Source organism: Sinocyclocheilus rhinocerous, unplaced genomic scaffold (genome assembly GCF_001515625.1).
Source record: "Sinocyclocheilus rhinocerous isolate Xijiao unplaced genomic scaffold, SAMN03320098_v1.1 scaffold604, whole genome shotgun sequence".
Classification (NCBI taxonomy): domain Eukaryota; kingdom Metazoa; phylum Chordata; class Actinopteri; order Cypriniformes; family Cyprinidae; genus Sinocyclocheilus; species Sinocyclocheilus rhinocerous.
Window position 1 is genome coordinate 1,216,762 of NW_015658518.1, and position 15,450 is coordinate 1,232,211.

The following is a 15,450-nucleotide window of genomic DNA, read 5'->3' on the forward strand; positions in this document are numbered from 1 at the left end:
TTTTTTTTTTTATATATATATATATACACAATATATAAAAAATATGGAGGCTTGTTTAAATGGGCTCAACTGTCATAAAAATAGTCATGTTAAAAAATATAAAATATGCTTCATTTTCTTTAAAATTTATTTCTTTAATTTATTTTTTATTCATATTTCTTTATTTTCTTTTTTCAGTACAATATGACACAGACATTCCATCATATGAGGTATGGATCCATTAGGCCTTGAGAACCTGAGATCGATTCGGACTTAGAACTGATAGTTTCTTTGGATGATTCATCATGGTCTGGTTATTATGTACTACTAAATACCATTTCTTATTTACCTTCTCCTTCATCTTCTCAATCTTCTTCACAGAGCTCCGTCTCTGGTGTCTTTCCTCTAGTCGGATGTGAAAGACGGGATCTCCAACACGTCCGATCTGCTTTTCCTCCTGCTTCTCAGCCTCCTTCAGTTTGCTCTCGGCACTGATGCTCTCCGTGTGATACATATGGTAGGTTTTCATCACCTGCGGGACCCAGAGGTCAGAGGTTAAAGTTCAACAACAGCCAGCTGAGCTCTAGAGAGGTGCTGCTCGTCTGAACCAAAACACCTCCATCCTCCCACTTGACACAAATCAATTCTGTTCTCCTTCAGAGAAACTTTCTTTTGTTATGTAAAGCCAAAAAGCACCAACTGAAATGTTTTAAGACAAAATAGAGATGCATATTTTTTTCTTTCATATACCTTCATTTGCATTTCAGTTCAAATCAGCACTTTCAAAGAGTAACCAAATGAAACAAAATACTAGCTTCTTGATTAGCCATGACGGAGCTTTTATTTTACCAAGAAAAAACTATTTTACTGGTACTATTAAGAGAGACTGAAACTATTACACTGGTAAAACTATGTATTTGAAGTATGCTGGTAATAAATTTATTTCTTTCATTTATTTTTTATTCATATTTCTTTATTTTCTTTTTTCAGTACAATATGACACAGATATTCCATCATATGAGGTATGGATCCATTAGGCCTTGAGAACCTGAGATCGATTCGGACTTAGAACTGATAGTTTCTTTGGATGATTCATCATGGTCTGGTTATTATGTACTACTAAATACCATTTCTTATTTACCTTCTCCTTCATCTTCTCAATCTTCTTCACAGAGCTCCGTCTCTGGTGTCTATCCTCTAGTCGGATGTGAAAGACGGGATCTCCAACACGTCCGATCTGCTTTTCCTCCTGCTTCTCAGCCTCCTTCAGTTTGCTCTCGGCACTGATGCTCTCCGTGTGATACATATGGTAGGTTTTCATCACCTGCGGGACCCAGAGGTCAGAGGTTAAAGTTCAACAACAGCCAGCTGAGCTCTAGAGGTGCAGCAGCTGCTCGTCTGAGCCAAAACACTTTCATCCTCCCACTTGACACAAATCAATTCTGTTCTCCTTCAGAGAAACTTTCTTTTGTTATGTAAAGCCAAAAAGCACGAATTGAAATGTTTTAAAACAAAACATAAATGCATAATTTTATCTTTCATATACCTTCATTTGCATTTCAGTTCAAATCAGCACTTTCAAAGAGTAACCAAATGAAACAAAATACTAGCTTCTTGATTAGCCATGACGGAGCTTTTATTTTACCAAGAAAAAACTATTTTACTGGTACTATTAAGAGAGACTGAAACTATTACACTGGTAAAACTATGTATTTGAAGTATGCTGGTAATTGCAGTCATTTTAAAACAGAATCAGTACAGTTTCATCTATTATGTTGTACCTTACTCAGCTTCTTTCATCAAACCCAAAGCCATTTTCAGATGAAGCACACATTATGGACTGCTAAACCCCCGTGAAGAAATCCAATTATTGAGAAGTGAATGTGCGACATAATGGTAAACGCTGCTTCAGACGGCTTGAGTCATTGTTTTGGTTAGGTGGCTATTAGTCATATCCAGATGAATTTTATGACGAGCATTAGGATGTGACTCAGAACATATGAGCCTGTACTAACAAACTAATTATACCTACGATGTCAAACTCTTCACAAAGAGCGAGCGCTTAATCGACGCTAAAAGCTTTGTCATGCTGTAATTGATGTAACATCGGCACGTCATGATTGAACAGTGCATGCAGCTGATCCAGACTCTCTTTTCCTAGAAATATATGAAATGTCAGTTTCTTGAGAAAGTAAAAGTTTTGAAAGTACACAGCTCTTTAGTGTTTTTTAGTGAATTACTATGGTATTTTTGTGTTGCATTCTGGGTGGGTAGGCCTCTAAAGTCCCTATGATATTCCATTTTTACCTGAAATAAAATATTATACTTAAAACGTAAATTTAAAAAAAAAAAAACTAGAAAATTAGAAATGTTGATTTTAAATCCACCCAAAAAGTTATTTTAATATGAAGAATTACAATTTCTAGCACTAAAACTGAAATATAAATAAGATATATAAAATAATAAAAAATAATAATTTATAAAATAAAAACGGCAAAAGCACATAACAAAACTATTAAAACACCCTAAAACTAAACTAATAATACTAAAATATTAATAAATACTATAATATTAGCCTATATAAATTATACTAAAATAACAGTGGATATGGCTCGGGTCCATCATTTAATATAAATTTAATAGATTTTTGACTGGTAGTTTTATAGCCTGTCGGGCAAAAATTGTCAGTACAACCATTAAGAAACAAAAAATATATTCCTAGCAAAAATGGCGGCGAACAAGATGCTCTCCAAACTTTCATCCTCAGGGATAGTCTTTGCCAAAAATGAAAATTCTGTCCTAATTTACTCTCCCTCATGTTGTTACAAACCTGTATGCATTTCTTTTCTCTGTGGAACACAAAAGAAGATATTTTAAAGAATATTGGTGACTAAACGGTTTCAGTTCCTATTGACTTATATTGTACTCTTTGTCCATACAATGGAAGTCAATGCAACCGAAACTGTTTGGTTACCAGCATTCTTCAAAATATCTCTTTTACGTTCCACAAAAGAAATTCAGTCACACATATTAGGACTCACATGAGGGTGAGTATATATTTTAGGTGGAATTTTCCTTTAAGGATAAGGTGTTTGTTTTATTCTCCAAACTTAAATATGAGCATTAGCATGCAATGCTAACAAGACAGACAGAAACAATTACAGCTGCTGTGCTGTCCTCTCATTTTTTTTACTGGCTGTCTGTTAGAAGCACATGTTAACGCTTAATTAGGTGGAAAAAATTAAACCTTTAACAATTTTGTAAGTATGACTGAAATGTTTTGTGCACTGTAAGCCTCTTGCGAAGCCTGACACTAATGCTAAAGCGCTAAGCTCCGCTCATCAGCTTGCCTTCTCCTCAATCAAAGGTGACTGAGCACCAAGCTGATTACAAGGACCCATTCACGATTAGACCCCGAACACCGGGTCAGTCCAGGCCATAATCACAGCGGCAGTCTCGCAGCATTATAATTCATGGTACAGTAAAGCCTCAAAGGGCCTCAAAAGACTATAAGACGTGGACCAAACTAAATATTGTTCATAAATATGTACAGTCGGAGAAGCACAGTGCACTGCTGTCCACGACTGTATAATTAGACACATGGCTAGGATGGCAGACCAAACCATGGGCCCCGCTCTCCACTTACTGGTCTGGAACTCTGTTTACATTTCTGCTGGTTTTAGAAGGACCAATTTTAGACCTGTTATTTTACTGGCTGTGGTTGCATGGAGGGTTTCTGATGCAACGGTCCCACAAGAGTGTTTCCCTCCCGAAGGGTAATTCAGGTCAAAAGGGATGATATACTTCTGCAATGATCAAAAGGATGCTGTGGTGTGCGGAATGATTACAAGATCAAACGTTCAGAAAATATAAATGTGACAGCTTCAAAAAATAAAAAAATAATCTGGGATTGATTTTCTCGATGGGTTCTTATGATGGGAGAATGCAAATCAAGACAGAAATCAAATGAACATTTCTAACTGAAACCAGTTTAGTTTTGTCCTCATTCGTCCATCATTCAAATGTCTGAGGTCAAAAATGAATACTTTAATTCAGCAAAGTTTAAATTAAATGTTAAAATATTTAAAAAATGTTAAATATATTAAAAAATTTTTTTTTTTAAATATATATGTATTCTTTTTTTATATATATATAAATTAATATTTTTAAATATTTTTAAAAATGTAAAAAAGTAAATATTTTTACATTGCTACAATAAAATTCTACTTAAAATAAATGCTGTTTTTTATTTTCTATTCATCAAAGAATCCTAAAAATACATATACCAATACATATAATGGTTTCCACACAAATATTAAGCAGCATAACTGTTTTTAACGGTGATGATAATAAGAAATGTTTCTTGAGCACAAATTAGCATATTAGAATGATTTCTGAAGGATCATGTGACACTAAAGACTGGAGTAATGATGCTGAAAATTCAGCTCTGCCATCACAGGAATAAATTACATTTTACAATATATTAAAATAGAAAACATTTATTTAAAATGGTAATAATATTTCACAATATTACTATTTGTACTGTATTTTTAAAATCAAACAAATGCAAGCTGAATCTGAATATCCCACATACTTTGCTATGTATAATAGAAATTTAAAGTGACAAAATCAATTAATCTGAACATATCTGATGTTTTAAAAACAGTTATGAAGAGTATGATTTTGGTAAAATAGCATTTTACCATGGGAAGAACTAGCAACACAATAAGTTAGAAAAATAAACCAATTCTCTGTCAAAATGTCTGGCTTTGTGTTGTTTTTGACGGTCACTCATGGCTAGTTAAGACAAAAAACTTGGAATATTACCACTGAGGATACATAATTACTCGCTTAATTTACACTTTTTCCAAATAATTTAGTTTAGACATGTTAATAAAGTACAACGCAACAAAACTAAACAGATTTTACGGAAAAACACATATTATGCGACATTGAACTTTTCAAACAAATAAACACACAGAGGACAAGTCCTCAGTCTGCAGGTGTTTTTTAAACCTAGGAATACATTAGCATCTTATTAAGACCACAAGGGAAGCAAAGGACACATGAATCTTCCAAGAGACTGCAGTGGGCCTGACAGCTGCAATTAAATTCTGAGAATTAACTATTGATTATTGGTGCAAACACCATAATCTACCAAGGTCAGAGATGAGGAATGTATACGTGAATTTTAAGCGGTTTTATGGGTCTTTTACCATAGTACACTCCCGGGTGCAGCCAAGAGGTAGAAGTATAGGCATAAAATACTAAATTTTTCTGTTCTCACAAGAGATCGGCTATCACAGCTCACAACATATAGCTGTAAGTGAGAAGAGTGTTATTATTACGGCACTTACCGTGTAGAGCTCGTTGAGCACTTTCATCAAATCCTCTTGCAGCTGAAAGGTGATTTCTTTACTCTGAAGAGAGAGAGAAACAAAAAGAAAGAGGAGGCATCAGCTATCAAATCACATTAAAATCAGTGTTTGACAAAATATAACTGTATGTGTTTGCATGCAATTAAAATGTTAGTTTTATAAGGGATTTGTATGTGGGCACACATTCTTCACACTCAAGGATTACAGTTCAACTGTTTGCTTCAACTTTTGCAGCTTGTGTGGATTACCTGATCTTTCTGTCTTGCAGGCCACTCAAGATTCTCACTAACCCAATTATATCTCTACTAATCTGATTCCACGAGCATTTCCAACATCCCAGTGCTCAAGGGTGCTATGAGCGAATCCAGAAGGTAGAGCAACAGCTAGAGCAAGACCTGCAGTCAATCTTCAGAGAACACAATGTCCTTCAAACTAAATTATACTCTCAATCCATGAATTTGAAAGGAACTGGAGATGCTGTCATCATTTTAGTTTATGTGGGTTTATTTAGAAAAATTTTATTTATTTATTTATTCATTCAATTTATTTAGTGAATTTCACCAATCTTATAAATGAAGTAAGTACAAGATGTAGATATTTATAAATAATTAATAAAATCACAGATATATATATATTCCTATTTTTTCCTTCTACAGTAACCGTGACATGGTGTTATTACCTTCATAAACCAAAATACATCACATACATCTATCATATCTTTTAGACTCCATTTAGCACTTCAGAGAGAAAGTAAGTCTTTCCATAATATAAATGTTGATTATGCATCCATTCATCATCAGAATGTGGCTCTGGCTTTAACCATTTTCTTATGGCCATATTTTTGCATACTGAATATGAATTTATCATCATTAACCAACCTATCAAAAGAGATGCTACCCAAATATACTGTCATATTTAAAATAAAATTTTCATCCCACCGATCATTTGCACCTTTTGCAAAAAAATTAAAAAGTGACTGAATTCATGCGACATTATATTCATGAAAATTACAAATAACAATAATAATAATAATAAGCAAAGTATCATATTTAAATAAAATATTAAAATAAAATATAATTGAAATTTTAATAATATATATATACACTGAACAAAATTATAAACGCAACACTTATGCAGTCAGCATGCCAATTGTACGCTCCCTCAAAACGTGCGACATCTGTGGCATTGTGCTGTGTGATAAAACTGCACATTTTAGAGTGGCCTTTTATTGTGGCCAGCCTAAGGCACACCTGTGCAATAATCATGCTGTCTAATCAGCATCTTGATATGCCACACCTGTGAGGTGGATGGATTATCTCGGCAAAGGAGAAGTGCTCACTAACACAGATTTAGACAGATTTGTGAACGATATTTGAGAGAAATAGGCCTTTTGTGTACATAGAAAAAGTCTTAGATCTTTGAGTTCAGCTCATGAAAAATGGGGGCAAAAACAAAAGTGTTGCGTTTATAATTTTGTTCAGTGTATATTAGGGCTGGGCAAGTTAACGCTGGTGTGGTTACACGTGGTCTGCGGTTATATATATATATAAATCAAATTTTCGATACAATATATATAAGTAAATATTAAAATGTAAAAATGTATAATGCAATCTCCCCAAAAATCTTAAAATTTACCAAAAATGTATTTTCTTTGGTAAAACAGTAGGATTTCTTGACATTACTGTATATTGAGAATTTTTAAAAACTAAATGTAATTATTATTATTATTTAAGGGTGAAATATAACCTAGACATGATCTTCACAAGCTGTGTGAGATCAGTGCTTTCACACTTTCGCTCTTTCAGCCATCTAATTGAACTCAGTTCTATCTGGAATGCAAGCATAACAAGTCACACATGTCGTGTGGAGGTCAAGAGTCAAAATAATTTAGCTAAGATCTTCAAACACCCACACTGCTGTTCCACACTCAACCTCTCAAGAGCAAACACAAGAGCCGACAGCTGTGTGTGTAAATGTGTGTGCTTCAACACACCCGCTGGATCTCAGAGTCACACAAGTCTGCGCTAAATGTTAAGTTCATCATCCGTGACTCATCGTACAGTACCAGCAGCATCCGGGCATGCAGATCCAAACAGGCCTGGAGAGATTATTCACGTGCCGTGCCAAAGCTTTGCCTTTAATCAGGCTTCCTCTCAGGCTCATCTAACACCAGCCAGTTCTGTCTTTTACATAACTGTTTCAAGCCGATGGTCAAACTGACAACCACGGTTACATGGAGAGCGGGTGGCTCAGGATATTTTAGGAGCAATCAAGCAGGTTGGCAATAGAGCAAAGGACTGTGGGAAGTAGGGCTGAACGATTTTGGAAAATAATCTAATTGCAATTTTTTTTACCAACATTGCGATTTAATGTGCAATTATTTTTTAAAGCTCTTTATGTTCTGTATTATTCAACAAAGACAAGCTATAAATCATTGTATAGTATGACCAACACAATATTAGATAGATTAAACATAAATGTCCTTTTCTGTAGGCCAGGCTTATATGTTCATATATGATAAATGACTTGTGCACAATAAATGCAGACACTGTTTTCGGAGGCGGATGCCAGCTGTTTGGGAATGCAGTCGTGTAAGACAATTATACAGAAATAATTTGACAACAGACTTTGCTCAGGCATTTCAGAATGACCATAACAACATATATAGATGCTGTGAATGAGATTGGTCTGCTACTAGTCAAGTTATCCTGTCTCATAACGCAAAGTCACATGTCTTATTCGATGCGCATGGAGGAATTTATTCTGTGAATGTTTCTCCATCGTAGTTTATGTGCATTTTTTCTTATCGCATAAAAGGTTTTAAAAGATCCTACTCAAATGTGGTCCTAGTCAAATTTTAAGAATTTATGCACATCTTGGCATTTCCATCCAGCGTTTTTTTATGCGATATTACAAAATGTGCATAAAAATAGGTGGGTGGAAACACAGCTATAGACTTTGCAACTTAGAAGCTGGGTCTTTACATGAGAAGTTGTATCACTGTAGCCTTACTGTCTTGCTAGTTGACTTGGTTAAGGACTCTATATATAACCATATCAAGCCTCTGGGTATAGAGGGTAACATATTTCCATTAAAATTAATCTGGCTATAAAAAATTTACAAACTTCAAGGCACGAACATGGGAGGAGCCATGATGAAGCCAGTCATGTCAGAAACAGTGGGGTGTCATACACTTTATGGCAGCAGGCAGCATATTGCATGGCCATAGAGGTACTAAATAAAGTGCCATTTAACATGCGTGACCGTTGTAGACAGCTTTACTACACTGCAAATTAACATCAGGGCTCTTACAGTGGGATTTATCCTCAAAAACTTACTTTCAGTATTGTGCATTATTGAATATACTGGCTAAATACATGGTATGCAATTAGTAAAGAGGAATTTCATATAAAAAGGAACTAGGATTCATCAACTACTGTTATGTATTGACAGGAAAACAAATGATGACTTTTAGAAGAACAAACATCTCCTCTGAGTGCAACCTCTGGGAGTCTAGGATTCAAAAATGACCTTGGATTCCATAAATAACCTAAAAGTGTTTTAAAAAGCATGTTGTATAAATAATGAAAACAAAATACATGTGATAAAATCTGCCCAACTATGATGGAATTCCTCATTGTATATGCGCTCCAGTGATGCTGAGCTCCATATGAGGTTGGATGCACAGCTGTTATATGAATAAAGTAAATCACAGATCCTTTAATAAACTTTTTTGCATTTAAATGGAAAGGGTGTCCAGTAGGGTGTCCAGCCATTACGCTAGTCTGCAGTGTCACATGATCGTCAGAAATCATTCTGATATGCTGATTTGCTGCTCAAGAAACATTCCTTATTATTATCAATGTTGAGAACAGTTCTGCTGCTTAATATTTTTTGTGGAAATTGTGACATTTTTCCAGGATTCTTTGATGAATAGGAGTTCAAAAGAACAGCATTTTGTTACATCATAAATGACTTTACTGTCACTTTTGATGAATTGAATGCATCCTTGCTGAATAAAAAAATAAATTTCTTTAAAAAAAAAAATAATGTACTGACCCCAAACTTTTGAACAGTAGTGCACTGTATCTCCAGAACAAATTAATCTCACTTTTCTAACACTATCCTATTAATAAAATACAAAATCTGTATGCAAATTAAAATCAAAGGAAAATAATGTTAATGTAAACATCTTAAACAGCAAACTGTACAAGATGCACACATACTAAGATCACATATTTTAATGATGCACAAATATTACAGTTGTGGCTGATACCAATAATTACTATACAGTATGTTATGGCTGACAACAAACAAACAGCCAATATCAAAATGCTATTAATACTATTTAATAATGTTTGAAAAAAAATCAATCATTTTAAATGCAACAAGTGAATTTAGACATCACAATTATATGAAAAATTAATATTTATTTTGCTATATGCTATAATAGATATTACATTTAACAGTGTTATTTAGTTTGATATTACATTTAACAATGTTATTATTCAAGTATGAGCATGCGTAATAAAAATATTCAATACTGGATATACATCCAATATTGACCAATATGAAAAAGAAAAAAAATCTAATATTGGGTGGTCAAATCCCTGACCTCAAATATGAGCAATAATAATAGTGAGTGGCACTAACAAGTCTCTTAAGGGACGTTCTCGAGGTCTGCCTCTCTGTTGCAGCTGTGCCTCGGGGGGCTGAGGTGACAGCAGGGGCTTTGCTGTCTTGTATGTGTGGCTCATTACTGAAACGATGTTGTGATCAAAGGAAGCGGGGCGCACTGATTACAGGGAAGAGCAGTTTCAACAGCCTGGGTGAATGACTGCCCCCCACCAACAACATCCAGCGCCCTTAAGGGAAACAACCCACTGCCCTCTCTCTTCTGCCACTCTCGTGTCAACTCAGACAGCAGAGAGCAAGAGGCTGTGTGGAAGAGGTGGTTTTGTTATATAACTAGTCACTTAAGGGATACAGATACATCAGCTTTGTTTTGAGGATTCTTCTATCGAGAGTTTCTGTCATGAATCATGAGGTCTTTAAAGTTCTTCCAGGACATCTCCCCCACTGCGCTGCAGATGTATTTATCATCCTTGAGTGTAAGGTACTCATTCTAATGAAAACAGCTGTGAGGAGCACAAAGAACACCTGGTTCTTTTGTCATAATAATAGAGTATTTAACCTTGCTTATTGTAATTGGTAGCTTCGCCTTGTGTTAGTATGTGACAATGAAAGAACACTCTATCAGACCAATATGGCATAATTTTAAAGGAATGGCTCAACCAAAAATGACGAATCTGTCATCATCTACTTGTTTCAAACCCTTGGGACTTACTTTCTTCCACTGAGCAAAACAAGTGAACGTTTGAAGAATATTCTGGTCACTTTTTCCAGACTAGGGTTCAAAAGACATACAAGTGGTCCATATGACTCTTAGACTACATTTTAAGACTTCTGAAGGCATTTGATTGCAGTGGAACGGATCCATTTACTGGATCAGTTTGATCTGGTGAATGAATGATTTCGGACTAGATTTTGAACCGGATCGCATGATTCTTTGATAAGATCCAACTCAAAAGAATGATTCGTTCACAAACTGGACATCAGCAAATGCCTGTCATGCTTTTCTGTGAATAAAGTCTTAAATTCTCACAAAATGCTATGAGATGCATGTTCCTCACAAAATGCTAGCCTATGAGATGCCTTGTGAAGACTTGGAATACGAAACAATGGTTCTCAAACAGGAATTTCGACAAACTTCCGAAAGAATTAATATTATATAAAACAGATAAAACAAGCATTAAAATCAGCCTAAACAACCAAGATTCCAAAAAAAACAAAAACAAAAAACAAGATTTTCACAATCTTGGAAAACCTGAACATATGATATAGCCATCATAAAGTGTGATTTGTAGACCTGGAAAAGTCATGTAAATTAATAAAATGGTACATTTTTAATTGATGCATTTAAATTTATGCATTTAGCAGACGCTTTTATCCAAAACGACTTACAGTGCATTCAGGCTATACATTTTTTATCAGTATGTTATACTCTTGTATGTTAATACTTGTATGTTATACTCATGTATGTTAAATCTCCATAAGTACTTTTAGACAGTAAATCATGAATGACTGGAAATGCCATGGGGGTTCTGCACAATGTTTTGAACATTGTTGTTGTGAAAAATGGGGAGGGAAGGATTTCTAGATTTAGGAAAGTCATGTCAATTAATAAAATGCTAAAACTCGGACATTTGGCATGGACATTTTTATAATGAATACACATTTTTTCTAGTTAAGCCAAGCTTTGAAAAGAAATTTTGGGGGGAAAAAAGATAAAAAATTATGCTTAATTATAGGGGCTTTGAACATTGTTGTGGAAAATGGGGGGCCTTGACAATCAAAAAGGTTGAGTGGTCCTTTAAACCACTTTTATGTTATATTAATGTCACTTTATTAACTTGTCTGAGCTTTAGTTCTAAAATATTGTTGTATTTTAAAAAATCAGTCAAAATCTTTATCTTTTGTGTTCCATGGAAGAATGAAACTCATCATGGTTATGAACAACATGGTGAGTAAATAATGACAGAACATTAATTTTTCCCTTTCACATTCCCTTTAACTATCTCAGAACTGCTGGTCAAGCCCTTTGAATAACCCTTGTTTGAGACCAAATACTTTTACCTCCTACATTCCAGCCTTGTAATTTGCTGTTGTGGTCGTCTCATATGACTCGCATGCATGGCAGCACATAATCTGTATGGGAGTTGTCCCCCTTCTGTGGCCTGCGCTGAAGGGACCGCCACGTCGTCTCGGTCATGGGGCCGCAGACATCAAACAACAGGCAGGAGGCCATGATTAGAGCTCGGGCTTTAGGAACTTCTCAGAACAGAACCACAGCCCAGAAACAGAGGTCCCGTATGGCCGGACCCACATCGTAAATTTGACTAGCGAATACAGGCACACAAACAACCCTGAACCACACAAAACATCACATGCCCCATATCTTGCTTAAGCCAGACCTAATTACACACAGGTACACTTTAAAAGTCTCTCAAGTCCTCTTTATACAGCAACGGCAACACAGAGGTTGCATTTGAAGAAGTATATATCCCCAAATGATCACAAAATGGTTAGTCCTATAATGCAGCACAGAAGTAGCCTAAAAGTAATTACACGGGAATGAGAATCATGGCAAACTATGCATTACACACATTTCGACAAATAGTTGCCATCTACGTTTATTCTGATCTATCAAAGCTGACAGAAAACAAGATTGTCATAAAGACAAAGTTTCAGGCGTCTGTGATGTACTATTTCACTTATTTAAAGGAATAGTTCACCCAAAAATAGATATTCTGTTATCATTCAATCACTTCATGTTGTTCCAAACATATGACTGCAGAACATATTTTGAAAATAAAAAGATAGTTTTTGGGTCCATAAAGTGAAGACCAATGGGACCAAAACAACATTTGGCCACACTAATATTCATTATGGACAAAAACGTTTTTAAAAATATCTTCTTGTGTTCCACAGAAAAAAGTAAAGGCCCGTTCACACCAAGGACGATAACTATAGACCTTTTTCTTCGCTTCTCCATGGAGGGCGCCATAGCGGCGAGTGACTTCCTGTAGGATGCTTCGAACTTCCGTTTAGTAATTGTCATAAGTTAGCGGTAATGGCGAATCGTGGAGGCTCTGGGAAATTTTGTGCTGTTAAAGGCTGTCACAACAGCTACAGAAAGCTCAAAATGTTTCTTGATCAAGAGTGTTATGAACACAAGCCAACAATAAGAGCAGAATGTAAATGCCCAAGACCTTTTAAATTGCACAAGATGCCATCCGACGACGATGGTAAAAGACAATGGCTCGCAGCACTTAATTTGAAATGTCCGCCCCGTAACGTCCATGTATGCTCATTCCACTTTGTGGACAGACAACCAACTACAGAAAATCCATATCCCGAACTTTGGCTTGGATATGATTGTCCATTAACAAAGAAGAGAAGACGACGAACGTGTCCGGACGAAGGTGAGATTATTCACTAACGTTACGTTATTTACACGGCTAACGTGCTATTAAATGAGATTGCACAATTAAATGAAATGCAGCTTATGATACAGTCTTTTCAGTATGTCTGGACGACCAAGTTCTTATGATGTGTGCTTAAACATCTCTTTAAGAAACCAGCATTTAATTCAGCAATTTTGTGTTTGAATCTCCAATTCAGCTGCCTGGTCACTGTTCAGTTCTATGTGTTTGCTGTAAAATGCTTTACATTTACTGCAAGTCAAAGTCTCTCCATGTGGCTGGTGGAGTTCTAAGCTGTCAGTGTCATCTGCTTGCACTGATACATTGTCATTGTAGCATTTTTCCAAAAGGAAAAATTGACTCTCTCCCTGAAGTCTTGATGTGTGTCATAGCTTGGTGTAGATGGTAGCCTTTCTCCCTCCCTTGTTGATGACGCACCATATACATCATCAGCTTTGTGACGTCTAAATGTCATCTGACTAATTCTTTTCTGTTCAAGGTTTCTTCTGGTTCCTGCATTCCATCTACACTGCTCATCAGTGCAAGATAGCCCTGTCATACCACTGGCCACTGCATTTTGCACCTTTCAAAAATCAGAACATACTGTTCACTTTATTTCATACAAATCTGGAACGACATGAGGGTGAGTAAACGATGACAGAATTTCTATTGTTGGGTGAACAATTGCTTTAAGAAAAGCTTACATTTGCTGTAAAGTTGTTTTTAGAGACCACCATCCAGAAATATAACAGAAACTGCATGAACGTAATATAAAATGCAATAAAATAAAAATAGCTTTCAGAATAGAAGAATAACTAAAAAAGGAAATAGGAATGACAGTAAAACAATACAAGACTGAAAAAAAGAAAGTGGCAATCTAGTTTAAAAAAGAGCTTTTTTCCATTACACAGATCAAATTAACTGCACATCTTATGACGTAAATGTGAAGTGTCTTGATTAATGCCAGGTTGTTATTCTCCAGAATGGCAGGGGATTTCTTTTTTCATGTGAATCTTAAAGAATACTTCAAGTTTAGTACTTATGGCAAAATGTTTATCACCACAGAAAATAATGCTGACCAGTCCTTTTTGTGTGTGTGTGTGTGTGTAAAAAAGTACTATAATGCACCTACAATGGATATAAAACAAAAAATTTTAAATTTACTGACAGTTGAGAAGCTTGTCAAATGTCATTTTAGCTTGTTTTAGACCCTAGAATATTCCTTTAAAGCAGAGCTTTTTTTAACCACAATTGTAACTTAAGGTAACTAGGGATGCGCCGATCCGATATTCATATCGGGTATCGGCTCCGATAGTGCCATTTTTCTCTGATCTGGTATCGGTCAGAGAGGGCCGATCCAAATCCAAGATTTTTTTATTTTTTTTTTCCCCCGATTGTGCGAATTATTCTGTGTTACTTCTGAAGCCATACGATAGCTTAATGTGAGCTACATATGAATATTTAAGTCCTTACATTAAAGTCAAATTTACACAAACTCTTTTCTCCGCTGTGGCTGTCAGTCATTCGTTCAGCCTTTAAACCCTGGTCGCGTTTGGTTAAAGCAGTCAGCTCGGTAAAGCTCTCTCCAAGATCATTCTGTGTTCCCATTATACTTGATTTGTAAATACATGTCTATGATTTTGCAAAAACAGTTAGTGCTGCACTGTATTTGTTTTGTCCTATCGTATCTATCATATGTTGTTCCCTTATTGAAAAATATGTTATACATTTAAAAGAAATGTATTTTAATTTTATAGTATATACTTATATATAAATACATTCATGAATGTTTTTAACGAATGGATTTTATAATAATACAAATAGCAATGTGTAACATTTTACCATATTTAGTGCAACACTTTTATTTGTTCCCCACAAAATATTGTTTTTTTTGCTAAATGTTTGGATTTCTAAAATTATTGTGCACTGAATTTTCTAGAATAACTTTTGCTGCTGAATTATCCACTAACCTAGTTTATGAAATTTTTTTGTCATAGATTATAAATATACATAGGCCTATATTTTTTCATATTTATTGTTTATTTTAT

At 35.2% G+C, this 15,450-nt stretch overlaps 1 protein-coding gene across 3 annotated transcripts in view; it reads right to left on the minus strand.

Annotated features, from left to right (window-relative positions):
• The window catches only part of srgap1a (SLIT-ROBO Rho GTPase activating protein 1a), a 107,247-nt gene that overhangs the window by 41,608 nt on the left and 50,189 nt on the right, over positions 1-15,450 (minus strand). For 2 of the 3 annotated variants that reach the window (XM_016530828.1, XM_016530829.1), the window contains exons 4-5: positions 5,337-5,399; positions 1,121-1,303 (exon numbers count right to left, since the gene is read on the minus strand). In XM_016530828.1, the coding sequence (XP_016386314.1) occupies positions 1,121-1,303; positions 5,337-5,399 (246 nt within the window). Of the gene's footprint in view, positions 1-328; positions 512-1,120; positions 1,304-5,336; positions 5,400-15,450 lie in introns of all 3 variants that reach the window. The other variant, XM_016530830.1, reaches the window with a different exon arrangement.